Source organism: Macrobrachium nipponense, chromosome 15, assembly GCF_015104395.2.
Source record: "Macrobrachium nipponense isolate FS-2020 chromosome 15, ASM1510439v2, whole genome shotgun sequence".
Lineage (NCBI taxonomy): Eukaryota > Metazoa > Arthropoda > Malacostraca > Decapoda > Palaemonidae > Macrobrachium > Macrobrachium nipponense.
In genome coordinates, this window is record NC_087208.1 from 79712855 (window position 1) to 79727676 (window position 14822).

General features: G+C 41.6%; 1 protein-coding gene across 1 annotated transcript in view; it reads left to right on the forward strand.

Moving 5' to 3' along the window:
* Window positions 1-14822, forward strand: part of LOC135226728 (FK506-binding protein 15-like) — a 194941-nt gene that overhangs the window by 25696 nt on the left and 154423 nt on the right. The window contains 1 exon segment of the mRNA XM_064266437.1: window positions 1370-1514. Coding sequence (XP_064122507.1) covers window positions 1404-1514 — 111 coding nt within the window. The 5' untranslated portion in view covers window positions 1370-1403.

Genomic DNA, 14822 nt, shown 5'->3' on the forward strand with positions numbered 1-14822 from the left:
ACTGGGTAAGTAGTAAGAAATTAAAAATAGATATTACTGTAATAAGAGAAACAATAGAATCTGGAGAAATAAAGGAAGTGGAATGGATAAAAGGAAAAGATCAAATAGCTGATGTATTACTTAGCAGGAGCTTCAGGGGAAAATATTAGCAATTATGTAGAGGTTAAAGAATTGGAGAATAAAGGAAATTAGAGGGAATTTGGATAGGAAGAGGTTGGAGGGGAAGGAGAAGATAAGTGTGATTATATATCAGTTTTAAAGTTTAGTCAGAATTATTTTATTTTCTGTATTGGTGAAATGTGGGCATTTTACAATGTAATGAAACATGTTTCATTTTATAAGATGTTGTAAGAATGTATTGAATTGTGTTGGGTTGTGTTGTGATGTCATAGAAAGCGACGTCATAGGCCACAAGATGGCAGCAGTGTTGGCGGGGGGAGGGGGGGAAAATGGAAATAAAGACTGGGAAGATGAACTGGTGAGGCTTATTGTTGTGGTGGTAGCTAAAAGAGCTCTCATTTGTTGCAATTTGTGGGTTGTAAGTCTGGTTGTATTGTTGTTGAAAGTCTTAAGCTGAATTACACTGGAAACTAGAAATGTGAACAGGTGGGTAGATTGCATGATTGTAACATATTGGAAAGATTAGACTAGGAAAATATTTAGTATATGGACCATCTGTGAAGGATAGCCTCAAGCATAGAGAATTTGTGAAGAGATTCTCTGGAAAAATAAAGTAATTTCTTAAAATTAAATGTATGGATTGTTAGCACTCCCAAAATGTATTTGGAGTAAAGTAAAAACAGAAATGATTTGGTGGAGTGGCTGTGGGAGAGGCTCGAAGTCTTGTGTCTATTATATGGTATTTAATATCCATTTAGGCTAGTTAGTTTGCCCTGAAGGTAGCTTTTAAAATATTGTATGCTTTTTGATAGCTTTGAAGAGTATTTTATTTAGGATAATTTTTTGTCTTAGAATAATTCTTTATAAACTCTTTACTTTTAATTCTTTCGTAATTTTGATTAATAAGTTTTTAATTTCTGTGTAATTCCAAATAAATTTATTTTTATTTATGGTAGTTACATTAAATATTTAAAGTTTATTGTTGTGAGATTCCAAAAGAGAACTCTTTTGAATGTGTGACGCAGTTGTGATATTGATCATATATGTACTGAAGATTAGCTCCACTGCAGACTGTGTTTATTGACATAATCATTATTGTTGTGTGTGACATATAACTTTTAAGAAGTTTTTAATTCAATAATTACTTTACCTGCACAGTACTTGCATTCAAGAAATTTTGAAGTTTGTGAATTATAGGTTTTTGTATGTTTTGTAAATACCACTGAAAGTTTCCTTTTTTGTCATTTAGTGTAAACGACGTAGCCCAGACACAAGGTCGTGCCATGTGTTGTCTTTTGGGAAGTATTGCAGAAAAGAGTTTCCAGCTGCTTGTGTATAGGTCAAAGCAAGACCATCTTACTCGAGCAAGGATACACCATCATTTTAACTTTAAGGTGAGTTATATTGGAGTATCCTAGTGCCAACTGGAAATAAGTTGGTGAACTTGGCAAAAAAAAAGCTAATAGGTAGTCAAGAGTTAAGAGCAGTATACAGTGGTCCCCCCGTTTTCGCGGGGAATGCGTACCAGACCTGCCCGTGAGTAGTTAGAACATGCGAATAGTTGGAACCCCTATAAAAATGCTTAAAACCTCCTATTTTTTTAGTTAAAACTCAAGAAAATACCATTAAAAATTTTCATACTTGTTTTTTTTAATAGTTCTATTACAAAAAGTGCATTTTATGATGAAATTGATAAAAAAACCATGAATTTGTGGGTATATCTCATAGAAAAATACAGCGAATAGGTGAATTTTCCTAGAATAATGCGGGGAAATGTTCCCAAGAAAAATCCGCGAATGTGTGATTCCGCGAATCCAGAGAACGCGAATACGGGGGGTCCACTGTATACTGGACAACTACATAACTCTCGCTTACCAAATGACACTAGCCAATTTTTTTGGGCTACCACTGGGTAGCACTGCTGTGCTCCTCCTGACTGCAAAGTTGAAGTTGCACTAGTTTTGTTTTTCTGAGTTTTCTAATTTTTTCTGTGTAGTTTGAAATTTTAAAGGATTTAGTTCCTTCTTCCAACCTGTTTTGTTATTCATTGATCCTCACAGTTTTGTAAATATAATCTTCCTTACAATGTTGAGGTTGTTTGTGAGATAGTACAATACTGGTGTTGGAGGTGATAGGTAGAGGAGAAACCTACCTCTTTCCCTTGTCTACTGAAGTCCTTCCAATTTCTTCCCTGCTGCAACACTTATGATTTCTCTTGCTGCATCTGCTATTGCTGCAACAGTTACAACATTATCTGCTGTTGCTATAGTTGCTAGGAGTTCCAGGACTACTGTAATCTCTTCAGGGAAGGATTATAGACCTGAGAGAGGAGGGAAAAAGTGTTCTTCCATCACATCTTGTTGTTGAGCTCCCCTCCAACACCTCTCACCTCCTCAGTTATGGGAGATATCAAAATGAAGTCTAAGGCCTTTTGCAAAAAGTTCCTGAGGCTTATTGAGAGTGGTCTTCCTTTTTGATGGGGATGGTGATCACATTAGTTTTGGACTGGGTAGATACAGGTGACCTCATACTTATCCACTTAGACAAGGGTTCTCTTTTGTGTAATCCTGAGGGATCATCATTAAGGAGTCTGCTTGTCCAATTTACTTTACAAGCAGAACTGAGCACCCACGAGTGTTAGGGCTAACCCCCTCTCCTTGGGGTGTAGTATATATATGCAACGTGTTTGTTCTTCATGAGAGACATTCTAGTAATAGACTATGACTTGTGTGTTAAAGCATACGAGCAAGTTGCTTCAGTAAGTTTGGTTTTGACCAATTACTTTTAAGAATCAGATTTTGTTTTATGATTTTGAAAGGTGGTGTTAACCAAATTTTTAATTGTGAGAAAAATGAGATTTTGATTAAATTAGATTTTACATATCCTTGCCAGCAATTACATATAGCTGAAAGATTCTTACCACGACAGTCAAAAATTAAAATTTTGCAGTGGCGCCACCATTGCTAATGTAGGTGAATAGGACCCGCCCACTTTCAGGAACAACAGGTATAAAACTGTAGTGGGTTCCAATTCATTTGGTTTGCCATATCCATCTGTTAGGAGGAGGAAGGGGCTCTGATTAAACACAACTGTAGATAACGTTGAGAGTTGAGAGAAAATTATTTTAATCAGAACTTCAAGTTTTGAAAGAATACAGTTTACTGTCATTTTCACGACGATAAAAGATAAATAACATAACGGTAAAGCTCGTACTACGAAGAAATGAAGTGGAAATAGCAAACATAATCACGTAATTTTCCTTTCACAATAAACATGCCCACAAAGCAATCTGTTAACAAAAAAATTAATTTAGTTCCCAACAAGATGTATTAAATTTATATTTTTACTTAAAATTAACACGTCTTATAACAAAAAGATGACCTAGTCTCGTTTAAGTAAAGTATCTAGACATTCTTTTATGTTAACTAGAAGCAAAACAATTTGCTCTGAATTGAGTTAAATATGGAGAAATAAATTCGTATTCTCCATCAGCTGATTTCCAAACCAAAACATTGACCCCTTTTTTAGTATTTTTTGATACAATACATAATATGAGGATACATACAATATAATAGGATAGAGTAATGTATAATTTTCAAAAGATTCGCAGAAAAGATGCATTTTCATTGTGTTTTTTTTCCATAATTATATGTAGGCGCCAGCAGCCTGATAGGTATCGCTCACTTATGTCGATATCGGTCTGAATCTGATTCCGATTTACCATGGTATCTATCATTGTATACGCTAGGATAACTTATTAATGTCATTCAATTTCTCTTAGTAGTGAATTATCATGAACAAATATGCATTGAGCCTAAAGAATTAGCTGAAATCAATAATTACTATGCCGTATATGTACAGTAGTGCCTCAGGATACAAAATTAAGCTGTTCCAAAGCGGCCTTTGTAACCTGATATTTTTGTATCTCGAACTACGTTTTACATGTAAATTGCTAATTCGTTCCAAGCCCTACAAAAACACCAGATTAATATTATAATAATGCTAAATTGACCAATAAACAATGAAATACAACAATTTGGACCATTCAATACCTAACACAACCTTTATTGTACTATGTACCTGTAAATAAAGTGTATTAGTATACATGGTACAAGAAATACTGTACGTACATATGTAGTAAAATGTGGGACCTTACCTTTCGAGTGAGGCGATTTCCGAAAGTGGCGACAGAGGAGGAGGATAAATGGCAGAAAACATGAACACTAAACTTTATGAAACTTATTAAAAATTGCAGAAAACATTAACACTAAACTTTACAAAACACATTAACAAATGGCAGAAAACATTAACACTTCTTGATTATCTCCATCTTCGTTCTCCATAGAAAGCATCCTTTTCTTTCCGTGAAGTTCAGCAACATTCTTGGGACCCATGGCTAATAACGTAGGTAATTAAGTTCACACATAATATGATAAAGTAACTTACAGTACAATGAAAGCGAAATCACTAACCCGAATTTACATTAACAAACGAAATATATGTGAACGAATGAATTCCAGTGTTTACGATAATGCTGCCGCAAAAAATGGCCAAGGAACGCCTTTACATAGAGGCATGATGTGACAGATGCTGACCAATAGGAGAGCAGGATCTTACGGCGGTGACTAGCATCAGGAACCAATGGGAGAGTGGGAGGATGGTGGCAAGTCTACTGAGTTGGCGGCGGGCGAGTTTTGAATTTGTTCTCAGTGGTCCAGGAGAATCTCGGACTTTACCCTTTTGCAACCTGAATTATTTTCGTATACAGAAGCAAAAAATCTTTGTCTTTGCTTTCATAACTTGGATTTTTTGTAGTAGGGACTTTCGTATGTCGAGGTTCCACTGTATATGTATACTGTGTAGTGTAGGGTACGCTGCCCTATATGTAAAGATGATACTGATTACTCTACTGTAGGCTAGGCTATGCAGTGGACCCCCCGTATTCGCATTCTCTGGATTCGCGGACTCTCACATTTGCAGATTTCTCTCGGGAACGTTTTCCCGCATTATTCGCGGAAATTTCACATATTTGCAGTATTTTTCTATGAGAAATATCCACAAATTCATGGTTTTTGTACCAATTTTGTCATTAAATGCACTTTTTGTGATAAAACTATTAAAAAAACCAAGTACGTACGTTTAAAAATTTTTAGTCGGTTTTTCTTGAGTTTTAACTAACAAAATAGGCTGTTTGTAGCATTTTTATAGGGGTTCAAACTATTTGTGGGTTCTGACTATTCATGTGGGGGTCTGGTACGCATCCCTTGCAAATACGGGGGGACCACTGTATTCGAGATACGATTTTTTCGACATACGATGGGTTTTTCGGAACCTGATCCCATCGTAAGTAGGAGAATTTTGAAAGGTAATCTTGCTGTGAACACTACCATAATTTGCGTACATTTTGTCAGCTGGCTGGCCTTGCATAGATAAAAGTTGATTTCACTTATATGGAATTACTCCACGAATAGCCTTTTTATTATGAAGATATGACGGTAATATATAAGGTAAAAATGGTTTTACGTATTTCGTTTACACTTCGTCGCCAATAACAAAGAACATACGATAATCAATAATTATTGTTTGTATGACTGCATTTTTCGGAGAAGTTATATACATATACTACCAAAATAATGATGAAATTCAAATTAATTTTAGCCTTAATATTAAAATTTCTAAAAGGTTATTGAACAATAAAGGTCACTGTGAATGCAACCGTATACACACTACATTTTTTAATTACGTATGTTTACATTTTGTGGCTGGCCACTCATAGTATAAGTTGAGTGCAGTGATGTGGCATTATTCCTTGAATAGGGTATTTATCATGAAGATATGCCTATAATATATAAGGTGAGAATAGTTTTATTACCTTTATTGTCAGTTAATATCATAATGTGAATCTGTTCATGTATGATGGTGGTTATCGCACTGCAACTAGACATAGCCTGCCAATGAATGTCATACATAAACCTTGAATAGGCTATCTATTATGAAAATATTCCTGTAATATGTAAGGTGAGAATGGTTTTATTACCTTTATTGTCAGTTAATATCATAATGTGAGTCATTTCATGTATGTTGGTGATTATCGGACCACGGCCAAGGCTTAGCCTACTGATAAACATCGCATACACAACACGGACAAACCTGTGATGCTGCAATTCATACCAACGATATAGCGTGAGAAGCAGTCCAAGAAAAAACCTGTGAATAACTGATTCTGTGATTGCTGATCCGTGACTAAGCGATGCCCCACCATATTAAAAACCAGTAAACTGCATTTTTATTGCATTTTTCATTAAAGAAAAAAACTCCATCAAATATTGATCATGTTGCATTTTTTGGAGTCACATTTCTTCCGTCAGATTGGCATTGTAAGCTCCGTAACCCTGGAATAGGCTTCGTAAACCTGGAAATAATTTCTGATGAAAATAATAGATAAGTGCCGTAACAGCGGAACGACGTAAGCCGGGACTGCCTGTATATTTGGAAATACTTATATTATTCCTTTATCACTATTACAGAATAAAATTGCATTACTAAAGTGGAATTTGTTGGTTACATTATACAAAAATGTACACATACATTTATGTGATTTTTAGGTCTTTAGATGCCAGAAATTCATATGAAATAGTTAATAACTGATTACTGATCACTTATTTTCTTACAGTAATAAGTAGGTAACCGCGATATCACCAGAGACACAGTATCTCGCCTCTTGTCTGTCCGAGCGTCATTTTGCATTATTTGAATACAAAGGCTGAATACAGTGGTCCCCCCATATTCACGTTCTCCGGATTCGCGGACTCAGTGATTCGTGGATTTTTCTCTGGACCATATTTACCCATTATTTGCGGTGAATTCGCCTATTCGCAGGATTTTCCGACTATAAATAATCACTAATTAGTGTATTTTGATGTTATTTTCATGCCTAAATATGTTTTTATGATACAAAAATGATTTACTAATTTTAAAATATTAATAATGATCAATACTGTATTAGTAAGTTTAATAAGATTAAATGAAATTACATAATAACTAATTTCTGGGCTCAGTTCGTGTCGCTGCGTGAAATAATCCTTTAGTTTATTATTTCTAAGGTAAATTAGCTAACAAATACCAGAGAAAAACAAATCAAAGAAGATGTCAGTATAACTGACTCGCTCACCCAAAATAAAAGAAGGGTGTCGGTATGGTAACTGGGGCGAGTGAGACCACTACCACGAACTTCTTGCCATTTAGAATTCTCCTATATCAAAATTCTCAATGAGAGAGCCGAACCACAGGTTGAGGCGGCAACTACTACTACTACAACCCACGCCATGCCGATCACCGTGCCTCTGGTGGCCATCCTTCTAGTTAGCGGACATATATCCACACGTGTTTTGTTTCGCTCTGTGTTTTGGATTTATCTTCCCCTTTTTTGCAAGATGGAACGTGCAGCGATTGCAGCAGCTAAGTTAAGTACCTGGCAAAGGTTTTGATTTAGTTTCGTTCCATCCAGGTGCCTGTTTATGCCGTTTTTTAGGTATAGATACAGGTTCCCAGTCTGGAGCATGGCGGTATTGTCCCACCTCATGGTCGGTTAGGTTCTCGGTTCCCCATACCTGGAACCTTTCCCTTTTTATTATTCACGTGTGGCTCTAGTCCTATTGTTTATATTTACCGTATGCCTTTTACATCGTTTAGGGGATATAGCCTACCCCTGGTTTTAGGTCATGCATGCATGTCTCTCTACCTCACGTAGGCATTCGAGTGTTTCTTGTCCAGACCCTAGCCATTGCTCTTCGTATCGGCTTAGGCTAGCTCTGAGTGATAGACTTTCTTTCGGGTCAGTCGTGCACTCCTGGACGTTCTTTTCTTTCACTCTTTATTTTTTCCCCTACTTTAGTTATCGATGTATAGTGTATTTTGGTTAGCCTAGGGCGTCTAGCCTTATAGCCCCATAGCCTGGGTCTCAGTGGTCCTATGGTCCACGCTACTTACAGTTTTGTTGCATCCTTATTGTCAGTTTTGTTGCATCACATATTGTTGCACCATCCTGGTCAGTTTGGTTGCATTTGACCCTTGGCGTCCGATCCAGTCGGTTGTGTTGTGTTATCGTACCTTGGTCCACTCGTGATCGCGGTACGCTAGGACGCCCGCAGTCGCTTCCATCCCCCCGCTCCTCCTCTCGCCAATAGAGTAGGAGGGTGGGATGTCTGTTCTTGCTCGCTCCATCCGGGCCTGGCTCCCTCTCTCCCTACGCGGAGGGAGTAGGGGAGTCTGGACAGACTGTTAGGCTGGGAGTGACCTTGTTCTCCCTTGTGCGCTGTGGTTCCTCGGTGTGGCGGGGGTTGGGGGGTTGGCCTCCCCCCTCCCTGGTTGCTCCGGCGTTCCGCTGTATAAACGGGAACTAATTTCTTCCCTCCTCGCCTTTTCCCCCCCCCTGTGACGGCGGGCCTCTGCCTCTTCTTCCCGGTTACGGGAGGGGGGACGTGGTAGGCTCCGCCAACCAACGGAGTGGATACGTTTTCAGTTGGTCCTTAGCTTTCCATCGTTCCTTCATCTCCGGCGTGTGCCCTAGGGCATTCTTCCGGCAGAGTTGGACAGCGCCGCGCTTCGGAGTCGTCCTCCCATTTTAGTTTTAGTTATGCTTAAGTTAGTTTATAGTTATCTTAAGCTTGGGTCCCTCCCCTGCCCTTATTGGAAATTTCGTTTATAGTTATTTACCATACGTATTTCTATAATTTACCTCTGGTTTACGGAATTTCCTCCTCCAGCCTACACCGGAGTTATTGTATCACCTATTATCGCATAAGGTTCTCAGGGGAGGGGTTATGCCCGAAATTTTATTAATCTCCGGCATGCGGCGGAGTACTAGGGTAGCCCTGTGAGTGTAATCTCAATACTCGTGTATCTTTCCACTTACAGGCTACCAACTGTGAGCACCCCGGATGTAACGCCGTGTTGCAGGACCCCTGCGGGCATGAGGTCTGCAGGACTCATGCTCCCTGCTCCACCAGCCATGGCGACTTGCAGGTCTGGTTCCACGAGGCTTGTTCGATCTGCTATGAGCTCGTGAGTCAGTTTTTGGATGGGGTAAGTACTTTTCTCATCAGCACATTCATAAAATATGAGTTCTGATATATGTTTAAGCTTAAGTTTTCCTTGGTATAGTGATACCTTTATACAATAGATGTTCCGATATTGCTAGACTTAAGCTTGATTTAGTCTAAGGGTTAGGATTCACCTTTAGCCTTAAGATCTGATAATCGCCCTCTCTTTCAGGCTGCCACAGTCAGGGAGACTGCTCTCGCAACCCTGAGAGCTTGGGTCGGCGGCTTCGGGAAGAATGCCGCTAAGGGACAGCCTTACATCCTGGAGAAGAGGCTGGCTGTCCTATTGTTTCCCGGAGGCAAGCCGACGGGGTACGTCGACCCTACTGAGGCAGCCTCGACGATTGCGACGATTCAACAGCAGGTCGCTCAATGTATGAAGGAAGGACCAGGCCAGGACATCTCGGCGGAGGTCGCCACATTAGATATAAATGTAGAGCCCATGGTAGGTGTGGATGACTTGTTGGTTGAGATAGGTATGTTGGACGCTCAAGGGCTTCCCTTGGACATTTCTGGATCTTCATCTCCTGTTCCTTCTTCTTCTTCCTTCCAGGGCTTTACGGGGGCGGAGCTCCCGTATAGTGCACCCGACGCCTCTGTGGTTCCCAAGGTGAAGGGCCACAGGGCTCAGAAAACCCTTAGTAAGACGTCATCGTCTAAAAAGACTTCTTCGGCGTCTTCATCTCATAAGTCTCCGGCTTCTCACCCCGGAGCAGAGAAAGTGAAAGCATCCTCTTCCTCAGCTTCACTTACTAAAGGGTCGAGGAGCAAGTCCTCCAAAGAGAGATCCCGTACTCCGGCGGAGTCGGTGGTCTCTCCTTCTTCTAAGGTACTTCCTCTGGGTACCCCATCTGCTTCTGCGCCAGTTCCTGGCTTTGATCCTGCTGCATTTTCCGCCGGAATGATGCAGCAGGTGGGAGATCTTGTAGGATCTTTGAGAAACAGTATGGAGCAGATGTTCACTCAGCTGTCGGACAGGATGTCCACACAAGAGAACCTCCTGTCTGGTTTCAATCAGGCTCCGCAGGTTGCTACTCCAGCACCTAGTGCCGGCCTCATCCAGCTTCCACCTCATGATTCCCTCCCACCATTCTCCATGAGCAACCCTTGGAGAGTAGCGTCTTATGCTCCTTTCCAAGATGGTCTCATCTCCATCGCGGAGTGTGGAACTCGAAGGATTGAAGACTTCGAGTTCTACCCTGAGAATTTTGCATCTCCATTCCATTGGCTACGCCAGGTTGACGGAGTCGGCTTTGAACAGGGAGGACAAGATCCCGAAGGAGGGACAGTCCTTTACTCCAGGATCGGCACAGAGGGAATGGCTTCGCTGCTCGAGGAATGGGACTGTATTAACACCAGGCTCCAAGCCTTCAAAAGCCCATTCACGATCTTCACAACGGAAGAGGAAGCTCCACTTCCTTTCTTAACGAAGATCGCCAGCGTCACCGTGCAAGCAGGCCTAAAAGGAGACCCTTTGCCGCAGCTGAGGGAGGTGGGGGCAGTATTCCCACATCACCTTTGTTTCCCTCGTTTGGCGAATATGTGGGAAGACCTTGCCAGCCACCTTCACAGTAGGAAAGTTTTAAAACCGGACTGTGCTATGGATCAGTTCGGTGAAAAACTTCCAAGACTTTCCCGACAACCTCATTCAAGCAGAATTTGAGGCTAGGTCTAAGCTGGCAAGGACTCTCAACACCATGGTTATGACTGAAGTAGCGGCCCTTTCATATGCTTCAGAACCGCTCTTCAAGCTGTTGACCAAATCACAGACTTATACAGTCCAATCGGACTTGTATGAGTTTGTGGTTGCGAGGGTCAACTGTAGAAAGCATGTCCTCCGGAGCAACTATTCGGCATGAGCCAAATAAGTTGCTTTCCTCCTCCCAACATTCTGGGGGCGGACCTCTTCCCGGAGTCAGCGGTTAAGGAGGTCCAGAACGAGGCTACGAGACTCAACCAGGGTCTCAAAGATCGTTGGGGCCTCTCCGCCAAGAGGGAACAAGACTCGTCTGCTTCGGGTAAGAAGCTGAAAAAGTCCAAGAGGTTTCAACCTTACCAGAAGAAACCTCAGCACTTTGTTCAGACTGTCTCAGCTGTCCCAGCCACCCAACCAGGACAGGCTTCCACGTCGAAGGGCCAAACTCAACCTATCCTCCTGATCTCACCTCAGGCTCAACCATCCACATCTTACGCTGTCTCCCCGGCGTTCAACCAAGTGTATGAAGGCCAGGCCTTTCAGCACTTCAACCGATTTGCCAGGGGAAGTAGAGCCAGAGGAGCCTTTCGTCAGAGAGATCAGTGAGAGTATTAACAGAGGCCAAGCACTTCCGTGGAGGCCGTGGAGCTCACCCAGCACAGCAGCAGTGAGATCGTCCAAGGTAGGAGGGAGGCGTGTTCCTCTTCTGGCATCGGTGGGGGTTCAGCAAATGGGCCCAAACAAAGTATTGTATCAAAAGGTCTGGGTTGGAGTTGGATCAAGGGCCCCCCCCCCCCTCCACCCAGACCATTCCTTCAACTTCCATCGAAGGAATTGACAGATTATGCGGAGGAACTCCTTCAGAAGGAGCATATCGAGAGTCAAGCATTTGAAGTTTCAAGGTCGCTTGTTCAGCGTGCCAAGAAAGGCTCATTAAAAAGAAGAGTAATCTAGACTTGTCCCAGTTAAACTTATTCATTGCTGTGGACAAGTCAAAATGCTGACCATCTCGCAGGTACGGACCTTACTTCCCCGTGGCCGTCACCACCTCTATCGATCTTACAGACGCATACTATCATATCCCAATAGCGAGACACTTTCCGCCCTTACCTAGGGTTCAAGCTAGGGACCAGACATTCTCATTCAAAGTGATGCCCTTCGGACTGAATGTAGCTCCCAGGGTATTCACGAAACTAGCGGAAGTAGTCGGTTCAGCACTGAGGTCGCAAGGGATAATGGTAGTAGCTATACCTCGACGATTGGTTGATCTGGGCACCAACCGTCGAGGATGCCGGAAAGCCACAAAGAAAGTAATCCAGTTCCTGGAGTATCTGGGGTCCAGTATAAAACAAAGGAAAATCCATACTCACTCCTGAGTCTCGATTTGAATGGCTAGGCATCCATGGGATTTATCCTCCCACAATCTGTCATTCGGTAGCCAAGAGAAAGGAAATAACGAGTCAGTAAGCAATTTCTAAAGTACAAATATGCTTCAAGGAGAAACCAGGAAAGGATCCTAGGTTCCCTACAGTTTGCCTCAGTAACAAACATCTTGATGAAAGCCAAACTGAAAGACATAAGCCGGATCTGGAGCTCAAGAGCAAATGTCAGATCTCGGGACAAGTTGTCAGCAATCCCGCAAATCCTTCGGACCATCTGCGTCCCTGGACACAGATGAAGAATCTGTCCATGTCGGTACCTCTTCAATATCCCCCTCCGGTAATAACTATCCATACAGACGCTTCATTAAGCGGTTGGGGAGGGTATTCTCAGTTCAAGAAGGTTCAAGGAACTTGGTCACTACAGTTCCGCCAGCTTCACATAAATGTATTGGAAGCCATGGCAGTGTTCCTGACCCTAAAGAGGCTCCTTCCACCAAAGAACTCTCACATAAAGTTAGTTCTGGACAGCGTAGTAATAGTACACTGCATCAACAGGGGAGGTTCTAAATCAAGACATCTAAACCATGTTATGATAGCCATCTTTTCCCTGGCGGACAAGTTCAAATGGCACCTCTCCTCCACTCACGTAGCGGGAGTAAGGAATGTGATAGCAGATGCTCTATCCCGGTCAGTTCCCTTGGAGTCAGAATGGTCTCTGGACAACAGTTCGTTCCAATGGATACGCTGGAGTGTCCCAGGTCTCCAAGTCGATCTCTTCGCTTCTCAGGCGAACCACAAGCTTCCATGCTATGTGGCTCCCAACCTGGACCCTCTGGCATATGCCACAGACGCTCTGTCCATAGACTGGAACCAGTGGAAGAAGGTTTACATCTTTCCTCCAGTGAATCTTCTTCTGAAAGTTCTGAACAAACTCAGGACTTTCAAGGGACAAGTGGCACTAGTAGCAACGGACTGGCTGAAGAGCAATTGGTATCCCCTGCTTCTGGAATTGGGTCTTCGCCCCCAACGGATTCCCAATCCCAGGCTCTCTCAGTCAGTACAAATGAAGACTGTGTTCGCTTCCTCAGGAATTCTCAAAGCCCTAACTTTATGGACTTCATGAAGTTTGCGGCTAAAAAAGATGCAGGTATAGATCCCCAGAATATCCTTTTCCTGGAATCAGATAAAAGGGATTCAACTTTGAGGCAGTATGACGCTGCAGTTAAGAAGTTGGCATCTTTCCTGAAGGAATCAAAGATCAAAATCATGACATCATCAATTCAGCTATATCCTTTTTTAGGTCCTTGTTTGAAAAAGGATTAGCAGCTAGCACTATTACTACAAATAAATCAGCCTTGAAGAAGATCTTTCAAATGGGTTTTAACATAGAATTAACAGATTCCTATTTTTCGTCTATTCCCAAGGCTTGTGCTAGACTTAGACCTTCTGTAAGGCCTACTTCTGTGTCATGGTTTTTGAATGATGTCCTCAAATTGGCTTCAGATACTGACAACTCAACTTGTTCGTTTATAATGCTCTTAAGAAAAACATTATTTTTGCTAAGCCTGGCTTCAGGAGCTAGAATTTCAGAACTGTCGGCTCTGTCCAGAGATACGGGTCATATAGAATTTCTCCCCTCAGGAGAAGTTCTACTCTCCCCGGATCGCAGCTTTTTAGCTAAAAATGAGGATCCTTTATTGAGATGGGAACCTTGGAAAGTCATTCCTCTTCCTCAAGAGGAATGACCTTACGAGCCTTTCTGTCTAGGACATCCTCCTCCTCTTCCGGTCCCCTCTTTAGGAGAGAAAAGGGTGGCACTTTATCAATTAAAGGCATAAGACAACAGATCCTCTACTTTATTAAACAAGCAAACCCTGAATCTTTCCCTAAAGCACATGATGTCAGGGCAGTAGCCACCTCAATTAGTTATTTCCAACACATGAATTTTGATGACTTGAAAAAGTATACTGGATGGAAATCGCCGACAGCGTTTAAGCGACACTATTTAAAGTCCCTAGAATCTCTTAAATTTTCAGCAGTGGCAGCGGGAAACATAGTTTCCCCTGACTCTGCCCAGTAATATAGTTGAAGATCCAGATCTCCTTTCTGCTCCTCTTAACTGCCTCACTTAACCATTTGCTACCACCCTACCATAGCTGCTACACTTGCCCTTAGCCTTAGCTGTCTCATATGAATGCTAGTGGTGTGTCCCTTATTTTTTTGCTAGGGTCACCCACAAATGTTTGTATATAGATAAGCTTAACGAGTGTGGCTCCCTTATTTTTATGCTAGGGTCCCACACTCTCATCTCACGATGGTTTGATACTTTGTGAAATTTCAATAATTGTATATATGAAATTTATTGAGTGTGTTGCATTATTATATTGTTAGCTTCACACACACTGTCATATTGATATGTTCATGTTCTGTAACATTGTATATGGATTTTGTAACAATATTTACATAGTTGTAAGATATAATTACTTTGAATTATCTCGTATTTAGAGATTGCCTGAATATGTT